The sequence below is a fragment of the Hakea prostrata genome, chromosome 10, assembly GCF_041222555.1.
Source record: "Hakea prostrata isolate BN-2017 chromosome 10, UWA_Hpros_2, whole genome shotgun sequence".
Lineage (NCBI taxonomy): Eukaryota > Viridiplantae > Streptophyta > Magnoliopsida > Proteales > Proteaceae > Hakea > Hakea prostrata.
Window position 1 is genome coordinate 33,658,146 of NC_142609.1, and position 13,892 is coordinate 33,672,037.

The 13,892-nt window shown below is 37.7% G+C and overlaps 1 protein-coding gene across 3 annotated transcripts in view; it reads left to right on the forward strand.

Annotated features, from left to right (window-relative positions):
- LOC149002582 (sec34-like family protein) overlaps window positions 1-13,892 on the forward strand; it is a 46,701-nt gene that overhangs the window by 24,068 nt on the left and 8,741 nt on the right. For all 3 annotated transcript variants that reach the window (XM_089137189.1, XM_089137188.1, XM_089137187.1), the window contains 7 exons: window positions 8,244-8,332; window positions 8,817-9,036; window positions 10,965-11,051; window positions 11,221-11,337; window positions 11,517-11,549; window positions 13,142-13,228; window positions 13,349-13,411. In XM_089137189.1, the coding sequence (XP_088993315.1) occupies window positions 8,244-8,332; window positions 8,817-9,036; window positions 10,965-11,051; window positions 11,221-11,337; window positions 11,517-11,549; window positions 13,142-13,228; window positions 13,349-13,411 (696 nt within the window). The remainder of the gene's footprint in view (window positions 1-8,243; window positions 8,333-8,816; window positions 9,037-10,964; window positions 11,052-11,220; window positions 11,338-11,516; window positions 11,550-13,141; window positions 13,229-13,348; window positions 13,412-13,892) is intronic.

Here is a 13,892-nt window from a genome sequence, read left to right on the forward strand (position 1 = left end):
TGAGGATTGCCATCGTTCTCTGTAGTGGATTATGTTCTAAGCGTTTAGGGACATGGGGCAGCAAGTTTATTCTCTTTATGGTAGGCGTTTGACACAAAGTATGCTGCTGAAATCTCACTCCTTGGGTCTGTAAATATGGACCAGCAGTATAAGTGTATAACAGATCCATAGGAGGTTTTTTGGAATGCTCCTTGTCAAGGTTGTGTTGAGAAATTTATTCATCCAAAAAAAAAAAAAAGGTTGTGTTGAGAAAGAAGATTATGGTAGAATGGCTTGAATAGATCCGTGTGATCCCAAGCCCTCTATTTATAAATTGAAAACAATACTATTACATAAATACCCTTACTTGGGTAACAAGAATAGAAAATTACATGAACTAAAACTCTTAGAATTGAACTCCTAATAGACCTTAACGAACACTCCCCCTCAAGTTGAGGCATAGACGTTAGTCATGCCCAACTTGCCTACAATAGGAAGGAAATCTCCTTTAAGCCCTTAGTGAAAATATCTGCCACTTGGTCTCCAGACCTCATAAAAGGCATGCAGATCAGCCCTTGTTCCAACTTTCCTTTGACAAAAATCTGTCAATTTCAATGTGCTTAGTTCGATCATGTTGCATTGGATAATTGGCAATACTGATGGCTGACTTCTTGTCACAATACAACATCATAAAGTTTAGAACTTGAATTCTAATATCTTCTAGCAGACATTTCAACCATAGTAGTTCACAAACTCCACGAACTATAGCTCTGTATTCAGCTTCTGTATTGGATAAAGCTACCACATTTTGTTTTTTACTCCTCCAAGTAACTAGATTACCTCCAAAAATGGTACAATAACTTGAAATTGACTTCCTGTCGGGAGACCCAGCCCAGCTGCATCAGTGTAAGCTTCTACCCTTAGATTATCAGTGGGTGATAAAAGTATTCTTTTTTCAACAGTTCCCTTCAAGTACTGTAGTATTCCAGTAACAACCTTCATATGAGTTGAATATGGATCATGCATGAACTGACTTACTACTCTAACGGCATAAGCGATGTCTGGCCTGGTGTGGAATAAGTAAATAAGCTTCCCTACTAGCCTTTGATATCTTCCTTTGTCTACTGGTTCTCCCTCTTTCTCCTTAAGTTTAGTTCTAACCTCAATAGTGGTATCAATTGCTTTACACACCAACATTCCCACTTCTAATAATAAATCTAGAACATACTTCATCGGGGATAGGTATATACCTTTCTTTAATCGAGCCACCTCAATTCCTAGGAAGTACTGTAACTTGTGATGACAATATCGTCCACGCAAACAATGAGAAGTGTGATATTGGTACCTGACTTCTTGACAAACAGTGTATGATCTGCATTGCTTTGCTTGTACCCACTAGAGGTCATTGCCTTCTGGAGACGTCCAAACCAGCATCTAGGAGACTGTTTCAACCTATGAATTGACCTCTTCAACCAAAAAACTTTCCCTACAATATTGTTATAAAAAAAACCATGTGCAATCTCTGTATCGACTTCCTCCTCCAACTCCTCATGCAAGAAAGCATTCTTTACAACTAGTTGGTGCAGGTTCCAGTCTTTGTTTGCAACCATAGATTATAGATCTTTGACAATATTCAGTTTTGCAACGGGGGCAAAAGTCTGTTGATAATCAATCCCATAGGTCTAGGTAAACCCCTTTGCAATTAGTCTAGCCTTTAACCTGTTGACTGATCCATCCATATTCTGTGACCACAAATACCCATTTACAGCCTACTGATTTTTTTCCTGGAGGAATTGTAACCAGATCCCACGTATAATTTTTCTATATTGTCTGCATTTCCTCTACCATAGTTGCCTTCCATCTTTTATCAACATAGGCTTCCTGCCAACTATTAGGAACAGAAACAGATGATGGAGAGGATATAAAAGCATGATAAGAGTTGGATAAAGAGTCGTAGGAAACATATTTAGCTATTGAATGTTGAGTACAAGATCTAACTCATTTTCTAACAGCAATAGGAAGATTAGAAAAAGTTACATCAGGGAGAACCGTAGAATTTGATTTTGGAGCAAGAGACTGAAGTGCTAACCTGTCATCTTTCTGCACTTGCTTTGGCCAATTGTAATTCTTCTTCTGATAAGTATGTACCTCCTTATTCTGGCCAATTCTAATTTGAAAGACCTCAATAGTGTCTCACATGAGTGGTCTCCCTCTAACCGGGTTCTTCATAGGGTTTAGAAAATGGAGGGGGAGAATTAAAGTCCTGTTGTATACTGGCCAAATTCTCCCTTGATCAAACTCTTCCTGAGCTCCTGAGTTGTGCTGTGGTGGTGTGTGGTAGGAAGGTCCAGAGTTGGAAAGAACACCTCTCCTCTAGGACTCTCCCCCTGGAGAGGTGTATAATAAGGTCGTGACTCATTAAAAATGACATCCATAGACAAAATAGTTTTCCCAGAAGGAGGATGATAACATTTGTACCCCTTCTGAGTAGTAGAATACCCCAGAAATATATAGCGTAGGCTGTGGGGAGCCAGCTTACTTTGGTGGGCTGTGATTCTGGCATAATTGACCTTTCGGGGAATAACAAAGGAAGAGTCTCCTTGGAGAATCTCATTAGAACATTGAAAACCAAATATCCTACTGACCATCCTATTCATAAGGTAAGAGGCAATGAGTATAGCATCACCCCAGTATTGGTCAGGGACATTCATAGCAATCATAATAGAACGGGTTATCTTTAAGAGATGCCGGTTCTTCCTTTCGGCAACCCCATTCTCAACAGCCATATCAACACAACTGGTTTGGTGTATTATGCTAGAGTCAGAGAGATATCTCTGAAATTCAACATCAATATATTTTGTGTCATTGTCACTGTGAAGGACCTTCACAGTGGCATTGAACTGAGTTTTAATCATATCATGAAAATCACAAAAGCATCGAAAGACCTCATTTTTTTGGTTTTAAAAGATAAATCCACATAGAACGAGAGTGACAATCAATAAAAGTAACAAAGTATCTATGGCCAAGAATAAACACGTCGGCAGGGCCCTCATACATTAGTATCAATTAACATAAAAGGAATAGATTTTCTATTGTGAAGAAAAGGTAAATAAGTAGAACGACTCTACTTTGTAAAAATGCAGGCTTCAGAAAAAAATTCGTCCTTTTTACAAGAAAAAAATTAAATTAATAAATATTTTCTTAAGAGTTCCTAGAGGGGGTGACCAAGCTTATGATGCCACTGATGAAGGTTTGACAATACTGAATGGACCTGATGAGAAGATGTAATAAGAGCAGGAGTAGATCCTCCAAATAGCTCTAGCAGATAAAGTTCATTGTCTAGTTTACCACGTCCCATCTCCTTCCCCGCTATTAGATCCTGGAAGACATAGTAAGATGGAGAAAATGTCACTTTACAATTCAAGTCATGTGTAAGACGACTGATAGAAAGTAAATTAGTAGAGAATGAAAGAACTTGCAAAACTTTAGACAAAGAAAGTGATGGAGAATGTTGAATGGTCTCTTTTCTAGCAATAGAAGAATAAGAGCCATCAGCAATTCAAACTTTATTCCCAAAAGTTGGAGAATAATGTAAGAAAAAAGAGGATGAACCTTTCATATGATCTGTGTCTTCCCCTTTCAAAACAATTGAAACGTCGTAGAATGGAATAGCTGAACCACCCAAACAAATATATGGAGTTTATTAGATTCATAGGATAAAGGACAATATCCTTTTTTTACAAAAATAAACCCTTGGATATATGGGAAATCACAAATGAACCCCTAAATATATGAAAAATCACAAAGACACCCCAGAATATAGGGGAAATCACATATAGATCCCTGGGTATATGGGAAATCCATCAAAATACACCCGTAGAACATCAGTTTTTTTTTTTTTTCCTTTTCTGAGTACTGTCGCTGGATTTAAGAAGGGAGAAATAGTTCGACAGAAAACAGCTACAGCAGAAGGAATTAATGATGGCCTTTTAAAATTAGACAGAGGACATAGATGATAGGCTGTCTGAAAAAAAAAATTCAGGTCTGGTTTCAGAGGTTGACAAAGAAGAAGAAGAGATGGGGAAGTTGCAGTGTGGTGATACTTGCAGGGGCTGTATTGAAGGTGCTGGGTTTTTTTTTTTTTGGGTTTCTTCTGTTTTGTAGGGACGATGGCTATTCCTGTTCTGAAGGTACAATGGGTGAAAGATGGATAGCAGGTGATGGAGGCAGTGGTTGGTGATGGTGGAGAGGTGGAGGCAGCGGCAGTGAGGGAAATGAAGAGAAAGAATCGATTTCTCTAGTTCCCTCTTCTCTCTCTCTCTCTCTCTCTCTCTCTTTTTCTTTGTTCCTCCCTAATTGAAATTAGGCTCTGATGCCATGTTGAGAAAGAAGATTATGGTAGAATGGCTTGAATAGATCAGTGTGATCCCAAGCCTTCTATTTATAATAAAGTGGAAACGATACTATTACATAAATACCCTTACTTAGGCAACAAGAATAGAAAATTACATGAACTAAAACTCCTAGAATTGAACTCCTAATAGACCTCAACCAACATGTTGGGTAAAACCAAACATAGATGGCAGCTCTGGAAGGGCAGGAGCAGGGGGAGTGTTTAGGGATGACATGGTCAGGGTGTTTTACTCTTTCGAAATGTTTTGGCATGAAGTTAAACCTGGAAGCTGAGTTTGAAGTGTTACTGTATGGCTTGGAGTGGTCCTGTAGACTGAACTTAGCCTACTCTGGGTTGAATGTGATTCTGCAGTTTTAGTATTTCTGATACAGTAGCGGCGTGTTCCATGGTATGTTCTTCAACGATGGAGAGGGATGGAGGCTTTTTTGAGTCATATTGAGTGGAAGATTTCTCATTGTTATAGAGAGACAAATGTTACAGCAGACTACTCGCTGGTTTAGCAGCTGGACTTGAAATTTCAGATGTTAATTCTCCTTGGTCAGCGATGATCAAAAGTGATTTATATTGGGAATTTGGATGCCTCTGGTCCTCCTCGCTTTTGTTTTTAACTCTGTTAATCTGTGTGCACCGGTTTTAGTCTTGAGGAACCTGTGAGTTTTGGTGTATTAGGGGCAACTGTTGTTGCAGGAATGAGAGTTTGTTTCGGTTCCTCTTAACCAGTGTGAAAGTTTGTGGTTGTAAATATTTTTCACATTTTAATGCAGATTACCTTTTAGCGAAAAAAATATATTTTAGAATACTACCATAGCCATGTAAACAAGATCATTGAATGTATTTATTGGACACATGTTGATGTACCCTCAATAGGTTTGAGGGCTAATAACCTAGTATTGTATATGACAACTCGTACTTGGGGAAAAACAAGCTTGCTTGAAAATCGATTCGGGTCTGTAGGGCAGAAACTAGGGAAACCCTAATTAGCATCTTTTGGTCGGTTTAGTTGATGGTTTCAGGGTGTATCAAGGATGACGAAAAAAAGAGATTGTTTCAAGTTTGAAACAACTTTGATAATTAGAGATAGGTATCTTGGGCTTCACAGGGTTTTAGGGTATAGGGTTATTGAGAACCAAAGATCCAATGGCTGGAAGGCCAAGAAACTTGAGTTGAACCTAGGGGATGATGCACAAGGATGATGCTTTAAGAAAATGGCTGGATCTAAGGTTTGAGAGATCTGATGTGTGTGATTTTTGGATGAGTCACTAGTTAATTCATGATACGAGAACACGCTCTCACCAGCCATCTCTTTGGCCCACAAATCCAAGATCAAGGAGGGATCTCGGCGAGCTGGGGGAATTTTTTCCTCCCAACTTGATGGCCCAACTGGGTGACTTGTAAGGGTCTTTTGGGGCTATGACTTGTTGTGCAACCTATTTTAGGCCTTTTAGTCACTGTGGTGGCCTTAGATTGATGAAAAAAACCAACTTTATATGCGAGTCCCTTTCAACCCTAAGTTTAGTACTCTTACACTGAAGAAACTTTTAAAACCTATTGTACCTATACTTAATATTTATGTATGAATGCATTAATGTCCAAAACTCAAAAAGCTATAATATATTATACATTACACATGTTCATCACCAATGTTCAAATTACAAAGTTAACCTGACATGATGGTCATAAAATTACAATAGAATTCCGACATAAACCGAGACTTCATTGAGGTATCTGAGATACTAGCAAGATCTTGCTGAGATTTGACCAAGTTATATCCAAGGTCGCCAAGATATTCTTGAGATATCCGAGATATGAGTGAGATATTCGATATATGATTCGGATATACGAGATATGAGCGGGATCCTGGTGAGATTTGGTAAAATTTTCATCTTGCCACTCATCTCCTCAACTTGGTTGAAAAAGAGAGGTGAGAGCTTGCGAATTCTCGAACCATGGGTTAATTGTGGTGGTGATGTGGTCCAAAGAGGGAGGTGAGCAGATGGTTAGATTGGGCTTAGAAGAAAATTCAAAAAAGAAAAAAGAAAAATGCCTTGCTTGTGTCTTCTAGAAGGTGATGTTGTGGAGTTGCAGGTGTTGCTTTAATGGCAGCTCGGTGAAGGTGTTCTTTGGGCTTCAAGAAAACCGAATTTAAAGGGGAAGGAAAGGGCATCTGGATGATGCATCTCTTTACCAGTTTGCAGTCTTCCATACGCAGTAGCTTGTAGGACAGATGATGTTATCCAGTGTCTGGGTTAGTTCTTCCAGGACCCTCTTTAATAAGAACCAACAAATAATGGGCTGTCCAAGGATTAGGATAGGGTCTGTGGGTTGACAAGGAGATGGGTTTTGAGATCCTGGGAGCCTATGGGAGGGTTTGGGTATTCTGTGGGATAGTTTAAAATTACTGGTTAACTTATGGGGGATATTTGGATAAACTAGGGTTTGTAGGAAAAGCGAGGGGATGCTCTAGGGTTGATAGGAAAAGGGAGGAATATCCTAGAGTTAACAAAGTTGGTATGGGTATGTTTTGGAATGTTTTGGAGAAAGTAATGGATAATTCGAGAAGAGAAAAATCCTTGGGTGCGAATTGTGCGATGGATTAGGGTTCCATCAATTAAGAGAGGGTAGGAAATGTTTGGCATGTCTACGTTTAAGGGGAAGGGAAGAGGAAGCTTGCGGTTAGGTATGGGGTAGGTTCTTGGAACTTCAAGGATGTTGATATTTCTTCCTTCATTTCTTTTCTTTTCTGTCTTCTTCTTCCTTCTTCTGTTTCTTTTTGTATTTTCTTCTCTTCTTCTTTCGTTTCTTTTCTTTTTCTTTCCTTTTTTCCTTCTTTTTTCCTTCTTTTTTCTTATCTGCTTTTCTTTCTTACAGTTTTGCCGCAAGAATCAAGAAAATAAAAGAAAACAGAAATTTTATAAGAAACAGAAAGGGGGAGAGAGGGGTTGCCGCAAGATCCAATAAGTGGTGGAGTTGCAGAAAATTCTCAGCTGTTTCTTGAACGCCAGAGGCCAAAGAAAAGGAAAGAAGAGGGACAGGATGGATGTGGCTGCCTGTGACGGTGCTGGGGGCCTGGGAAGACTGGCGGATGGAAGGGGAGGGTTTCTTGGTTGGATTGCAGGGGCTTTTTTTTTTTTGGGGGCGCTGTACTTGTTGGAAGTTGTAGGTGCTTGCTGAAATTGATGGTTGAAGGCTGAAAGACGTTTGCTGGAATTGCAAAACTGAACTTAGAAGCTTGAAGAATGGAAACTTGGACAATCACATGGTCCCCCTCAAAGGAACCCTGCCAATACCTCCTTGACTGCAAAACTCCAAATAATTTTATTCATCAAAACTGATTTTTTCTGTAGTAGGCATGAGAATATATAGCCTTTACAAGACTCTCAAAGGAACCCTGCCAATGCCTCCTTGACTGCAAAACTCTCAATAATTTTATTCATCAAAACTGATTTCTTCTGTAGTAGACATGAGAATATATAGCCTTTATAAGACTCCAAAGTAAACCAACTTCAAAGAGACCTAACTTGACTCAACTAGGGAACTAACTTAACTAGGATATCCTTTACTAGTTAGGAGACCTTTTTCAAATAAATAACAGCTATACATGACTAAAAGAACTTAACTTAAAATAAAAGACCTAATTATCCATAAAGAGTCCTACTTAAAAGAAAGATTCTCTATGACACAAGAACTCAACTACCTTAACTGAATCTAAGAATTCAAGACATGACTGGACTCGGAAAATGTGTGATGCGTAGTGTTTCTTGGTAATGCTCATTCTCTCTAACTGTAAATTGTTTTTATAGATATCTGATTCAGTAAGAGGAATATACTGACATAGCACTGTGAATTGCAGGTATGCCAGCTCGAACACCAGCTTTTTGATCATTTTTTTGCATCATCTTCTGAGGATGTGTCTAGTCTGGCTCCTTTGGTTGATCCACTGTATGATTTCTTATCTGTTCTTATTATTTCACTTGTTTTTCCAGAAGTAACCTGTTACTATGCTGAGCTGAACTAATGAAGAGCCTTGTGTAAATTTGGGTATTCATATCACTTTTGGTAGAAAGTTGAAGGAGATGGTGCAGAGAACTAAAATTAATTGGGGAAACAAAAAAGAGAGTACTTACTTGGCACTGTCTTTGGAATGAGCAATTTTACTTCTACTTCCTTTCAGACTTACAAATGGTCCATGTTTAGCAACGTTGAACTGTCTTGTTCTTAAACAACATATCGCTTCTTGGGTTATTTATGCTCTAGAAGTAGGTTGCTGATGACCATTAAATCATAGGAAATTTTAATTTGTTAAACTTCCTCTCTTTCTTTCCCTCCCTTTCACTCCTCAGTTAATTGCTTCTCCACTGTTATATTCATCAAAAGAAGTTCGGCTGTTAATCTTCCCTGTTAATTTTCACTGATAATTTTGCAGGTGTACATATTTGTATGATACACTACGCCCAAAACTAATCCACGAAGCAAATCTTGATTTTCTTTGTGAGATTGTTGATATCCTTAAAGTTGAAGTCCTGGAAGAACAACTTAATAGACGGAGTGAGTCACTTGCCGGGTTACGTCCTACATTTCTTAGAATCCTAGCTGATGTTCATGAGAGATTGACTTTCCGGGCTCGAACACATATCCGTGATGAGGTATGTTATGAAGTGACATCTACTAATTCTCTCTCTCTCTCTCTCTCTCTCTCACACACACACATGCATCAGTTTGGAGACATTTGTTCATCCTTTCATATTTTTTTAGTAATTTTTCGGAATGCTCACTATTCAAATTATTGCTTTTAGTTTTCTTTCATTTAATGTAAGCTGGGCCAACTTTTGCCTTTGCGAGTGATATTACAAATGAATTCTAGTTTCTCCAATTCACCAAAATTTTTAAGTAAGACAACAGGATGGATTTGAAAAACATGCCTCACCTTCTGGGATCATAAATTAATAACATACATCTTCTACAAAAGGTAAACGTGTGATCCAAAGAGGTCTGAACAAGATTATGAAATGTTAGATTGAAGTAAGGCAATATCTTCTTTTAAAGCTACGCTATAAACATCCTTCCATAAGATTCTTTTATTCTCAAATAAGAGACTCTTTTTATCTCCAATGAAAGGTTCTGGTAAGGTAAACAATTGAGTTGTCCGAGAAGACTGAGGGTATAAGTGGTTGCCACATCATCAATCTAAGGAGATGACTCTTCAAAATGTTTGGGATGGATTTTCTTAGCCAGTTATGTATGGAGTTGGTTCTTGATCCTCACTTGGCTCTGGACCTTATAGATTCGATGGGCTTGGAGCAACTTCACTATTACATTGAAATTGATGGAGCACTTATTCAAAAAGAAAGTAGAAGGTGGTCAAATTTGCATTAACTGGCTTAGTTCTGCTATCAGTTCCTTGCTTTGAGTTTGTAATGCAACTTGATTTACTTTATGTTTAGGTGCCTGTACACATTTAAATGCGTAAGATAAGAGGATTGAATCAATTGTGCCATAGTTGTGTTAGTCTGAATTTTGTAGATAAACTTTCAGCCTTTTTCTTGTTTACAAGCCAAAATCATTTCCTTTTGTCAACTATTTGTTTTGTAGATAGCCTCATTTTATTACTATTAAGCTTGAGACCTGATGCACCACCAATTATGTGTAAAGCTTTTGAATAGTTGCCCCATTATTGATGTTGCTTCAACTACTGTTTCCTACTTTTTGTTGTTCAGTTGCCAGCATTCTGTAGCATGATAGATGTGGGTTCTGTTTTAGGTATATCTAATCCTAGATATTTTTGTTGGTGGGTTCCCACTGTCCCCCCCCCCCAAAAAAAAAAAAAAAAAAAAAAAAAAAAAAAAAAACTTAATGTCCCCTTATTTTGACATTGATTTGATATTTGATGCTGTTTTGGGCCTGTCTAGGGAAATGTAGTCTGCTGTGCCTATCTGGATGGCATGTCAGCAAGCTTTGTGCTTTGCTGTTTTTGGTTATTGATTTCAAATCAAGTCCCTGCTGTTGAATATAAATTTTGACAGCTTTTTCAATTGGACCAGCGACTGAATATTCTACTCCTTCCTTGCTGGTTATATGTTGTCTATGTCACTACCATCATGTGTACTTGACCACTCAATGCACATAGTAAAGGAAAGAAGGTTTCATGAAAGATTTAAAGCCCTAATTGCATTTCCTCAAACTTTATTGGAATTCCTTACATGCTGAAGCCAGTGGACAACTCTGACCACTTCCTAGTCAGAATTGGGTGGATGAAATTTTAGCTGTATATTTGTTTGTGATGTTACATTAGGACTTTCACTATCAAATTGGAATTTTCTTAAACTCTCCTGCTCCACCCTTAAAGTAATCGTAATCAATGGGAAGCATAAGAAAACAGTGTATGGTGTATTTGGATATTTTTTTTTTTTTAAGTTAATCTGCTTTTCTGCTACCTTCAAAAGATTCTCCTTCACCATCCCACTGGCCCTTCCCTACCATAAATGTTTTTATTTGTTGATTTGAGAAAACTACTGTTATTTGCAATAATGATGCTTCAGAGTTGAGTTTCTAGCTTCTGCCATTTGTTTTGTAGATAGCAAATTACATTCCTTTTGATGATGACTTGGATTACCCAGCAAAGCTGGAGCAATCTGCTGCAACAAAATCAGGAACTACTTCGGTACACATCCTACATTTCCTTTTTCTACCTTTAAATGCTGATGTTGAGAACTTGTGCTGCCTGTCTTCATTTGAACCCAAATGCAACCATATTTGTGCTTATATAAAAAACTTGAGAACGTATTATTACTCAGGTTTATTTCATTCAGTTAATTGTTGATCAAATACAGGCTGATGAAAATCCGGATGTTTTCAAAACATGGTACCCACCATTGGAGAGAACTGTATCTTGTCTTTCAAAGTTGTATCGTTGCTTAGAACCCGCTGTATTTACTGGTTTAGCTCAGGTACGTGACTGTTACAACAGATCATGGGCATGCATGTGTATTTGTAGATGCAATTGTATGCAACATATTGTCTCTCTGTGCCTTGTCTCCCCCCGCCCTCTTCCACCTTCCTTTTCTTCTTCTACTCTCTGTTTCCCCAGACAAGGAACTTATTTATTTATTCTTTGACTACCTGTCAGGAAGCAATTGAAGTTTGCTCATTATCCATCCAGGTTAGTAAACTAAACTAACTATATAGTTAATTAGGTGAACTTTTTCAAATTTCTGACTACCTAATTGGTAAATAAATACAATATTTTGATGTCTGATTCATAGTTATCAAGCATTATGGGCACTAAGGTGATGGTCTGCCTTTTCAACATGCAAAAGAAACCCACAGTTTATTCTTTTGGCAACATCAAAGCCACACGTTGTATGCCATATTGACGCCTTATGGGTTTAGTGGTCACTTTTTTTACATTTTGTACTTGGAATTCTCTTTTCTTTTCCCCTTTTTTTTTTTTTTTTGGGGGGGGGGGGGGGGATTCCTTTAAATGATCAAAATTTATTCCATAACATCACATGTATTGGCTGAATACTTAGTTAACATTTACTAATTGTGAAAGGGACCAAATCAATCTGGACTTAATAGAAATCAGATTAGAATGGGGAAATAAAAATCTTCATTTTATACACTATCAAAATCATCAGTAGTTTGACATTACAGAGGTAAGTATAATAACTACTGTCATTTTAATATTTATATAAATCATATGCTGGGTTTCTATTGTATTATGATAATTTTGCATTATTATGACACTTTAATATTTGTTTAGCTTATTGATCTATACCCAATTTTAGGGCTGGGAATTTTGGAAGAATTCCCTAAAATTGAGGGTTTGCCCAGAATCTTCCCAGCAAATAAATTTAAAATATAATGATGCCTATGGGTATCTAAGAAAGTTGTGGGAATATCTTAGGAATGATATGGGTTGATAGGGAAAGATGTGGGATGAAAAAGGATCAATCTAAATTCTATTGGAAAGCTCAAGACCTAGGTGGGATGGTCTATTGAATGATGGGGAATCAACATAGGATGTAACAAAATAATAAAAGATTTGATGGAATCTCCTTGAAAATAGATTCCCCCTAAGACTTAAACACTGAAGGAGATATTCTTGTAAATTAAAGCTGTTGGGAATCTTATCTTTAAAGAAGATTCCCCAGACTTAACTCGTCTTTGGACTAAAAGATTAACGTATCTAAAAGAGTCCAACTTCAAAGAAAGACTCCTAAGGACTCAAGATTTCAACTAACAAATCAACTAAGACTTCTAGTTAAGACTAGACACTGAAAATTAAATTCCAGCAGATAATTAGGGCTAAAATTGACCAAAATGCCCCTCCTAGAGGGTTTGGCCAGCTTTAGATGGGTGCATTTTAGGGTTCGGCCGGGGGGGTCATCCCTGTTCACATTGCTGATAAATAGAATTATACAAGTTCTAGTATGCTATTTGCCTATTTTAACCACATAAAATGGTCATACTGAATAAATGTATAGGCAATGCCTTGTGGCTGCCTAATCAGCATGGCACTTTGGAAGACCCCAAACTCCTTGCTCGTATTGCCACCTTGATAACCATGTTCTGATTCCATTAATACGTTGGGTACTTGGGTTTGACGGATGGCCTTGAAGTAGTAAGCCTTTCTACAAGTCTGGTCTTGGCTTTTGACAGCAGACAAAGCTAATTATGATATGCTGTTAACTTTTCATCTTAACATTTCCTGAACTATGATTATCTTGTGCTTTGCCATCTTGATTACAGAAATCAAGTAAATTAATTGCTAAGAAGTCCTCACCTATGGATGGACAACTTTTCCTTATCAAATACCTCCTTATCTTAAGGGAACAGGTTCGCTTGATCTCCTTGCTTCATCTTTTTTATACAGTATGTTACATTTTCATTTCTGTCCCCACCCCCTTTGGATAATTGAGACTGTATGACTAATAATTCTGCATCATTGCCATCTAGATTGCACCATTCGACATTGAATTTTCAGTCACACACAAGGAACTTGATTTCTCCCATCTGCTGGTTAGTGTAACAACCTCATACCTTTTGTCAGACCTTTCTTAGGTTCTTTTTTTTTCCATCTTGTTCAAGCTTGAAGAAATAAATTTGTCTTGATCTTTTTTTCCCCCCAAACAAACTTCATCGAAGCAGGGAGAATATGAGATGTTTGAACAGAGTGGTCTTGTGGCTGAAACTCCCATTTTGTTTTCTATAGTTATTATCTTTATCTGATTGCATTTTTTCAAATTAATTATTGTGATTGAATTGTAAGAAAAGAGAAGGAAACCCTGTGTCAAATGCCATCTTTGGTTGTGTTAGAAAATTAGTTTCTGTATGCTAGGAACCTGCAAATCGAACACGAAAATTTGTAAGATTTAATTATTGGAATAACGAAGAATAAGCAAAATGAGAGATACACTCATTTTGATGATGCCACTCAACCCTACACCATATGGTGCCCTCAGCCAAAGGCTGCCCAAACCTTATGCAAAATATCCGATAA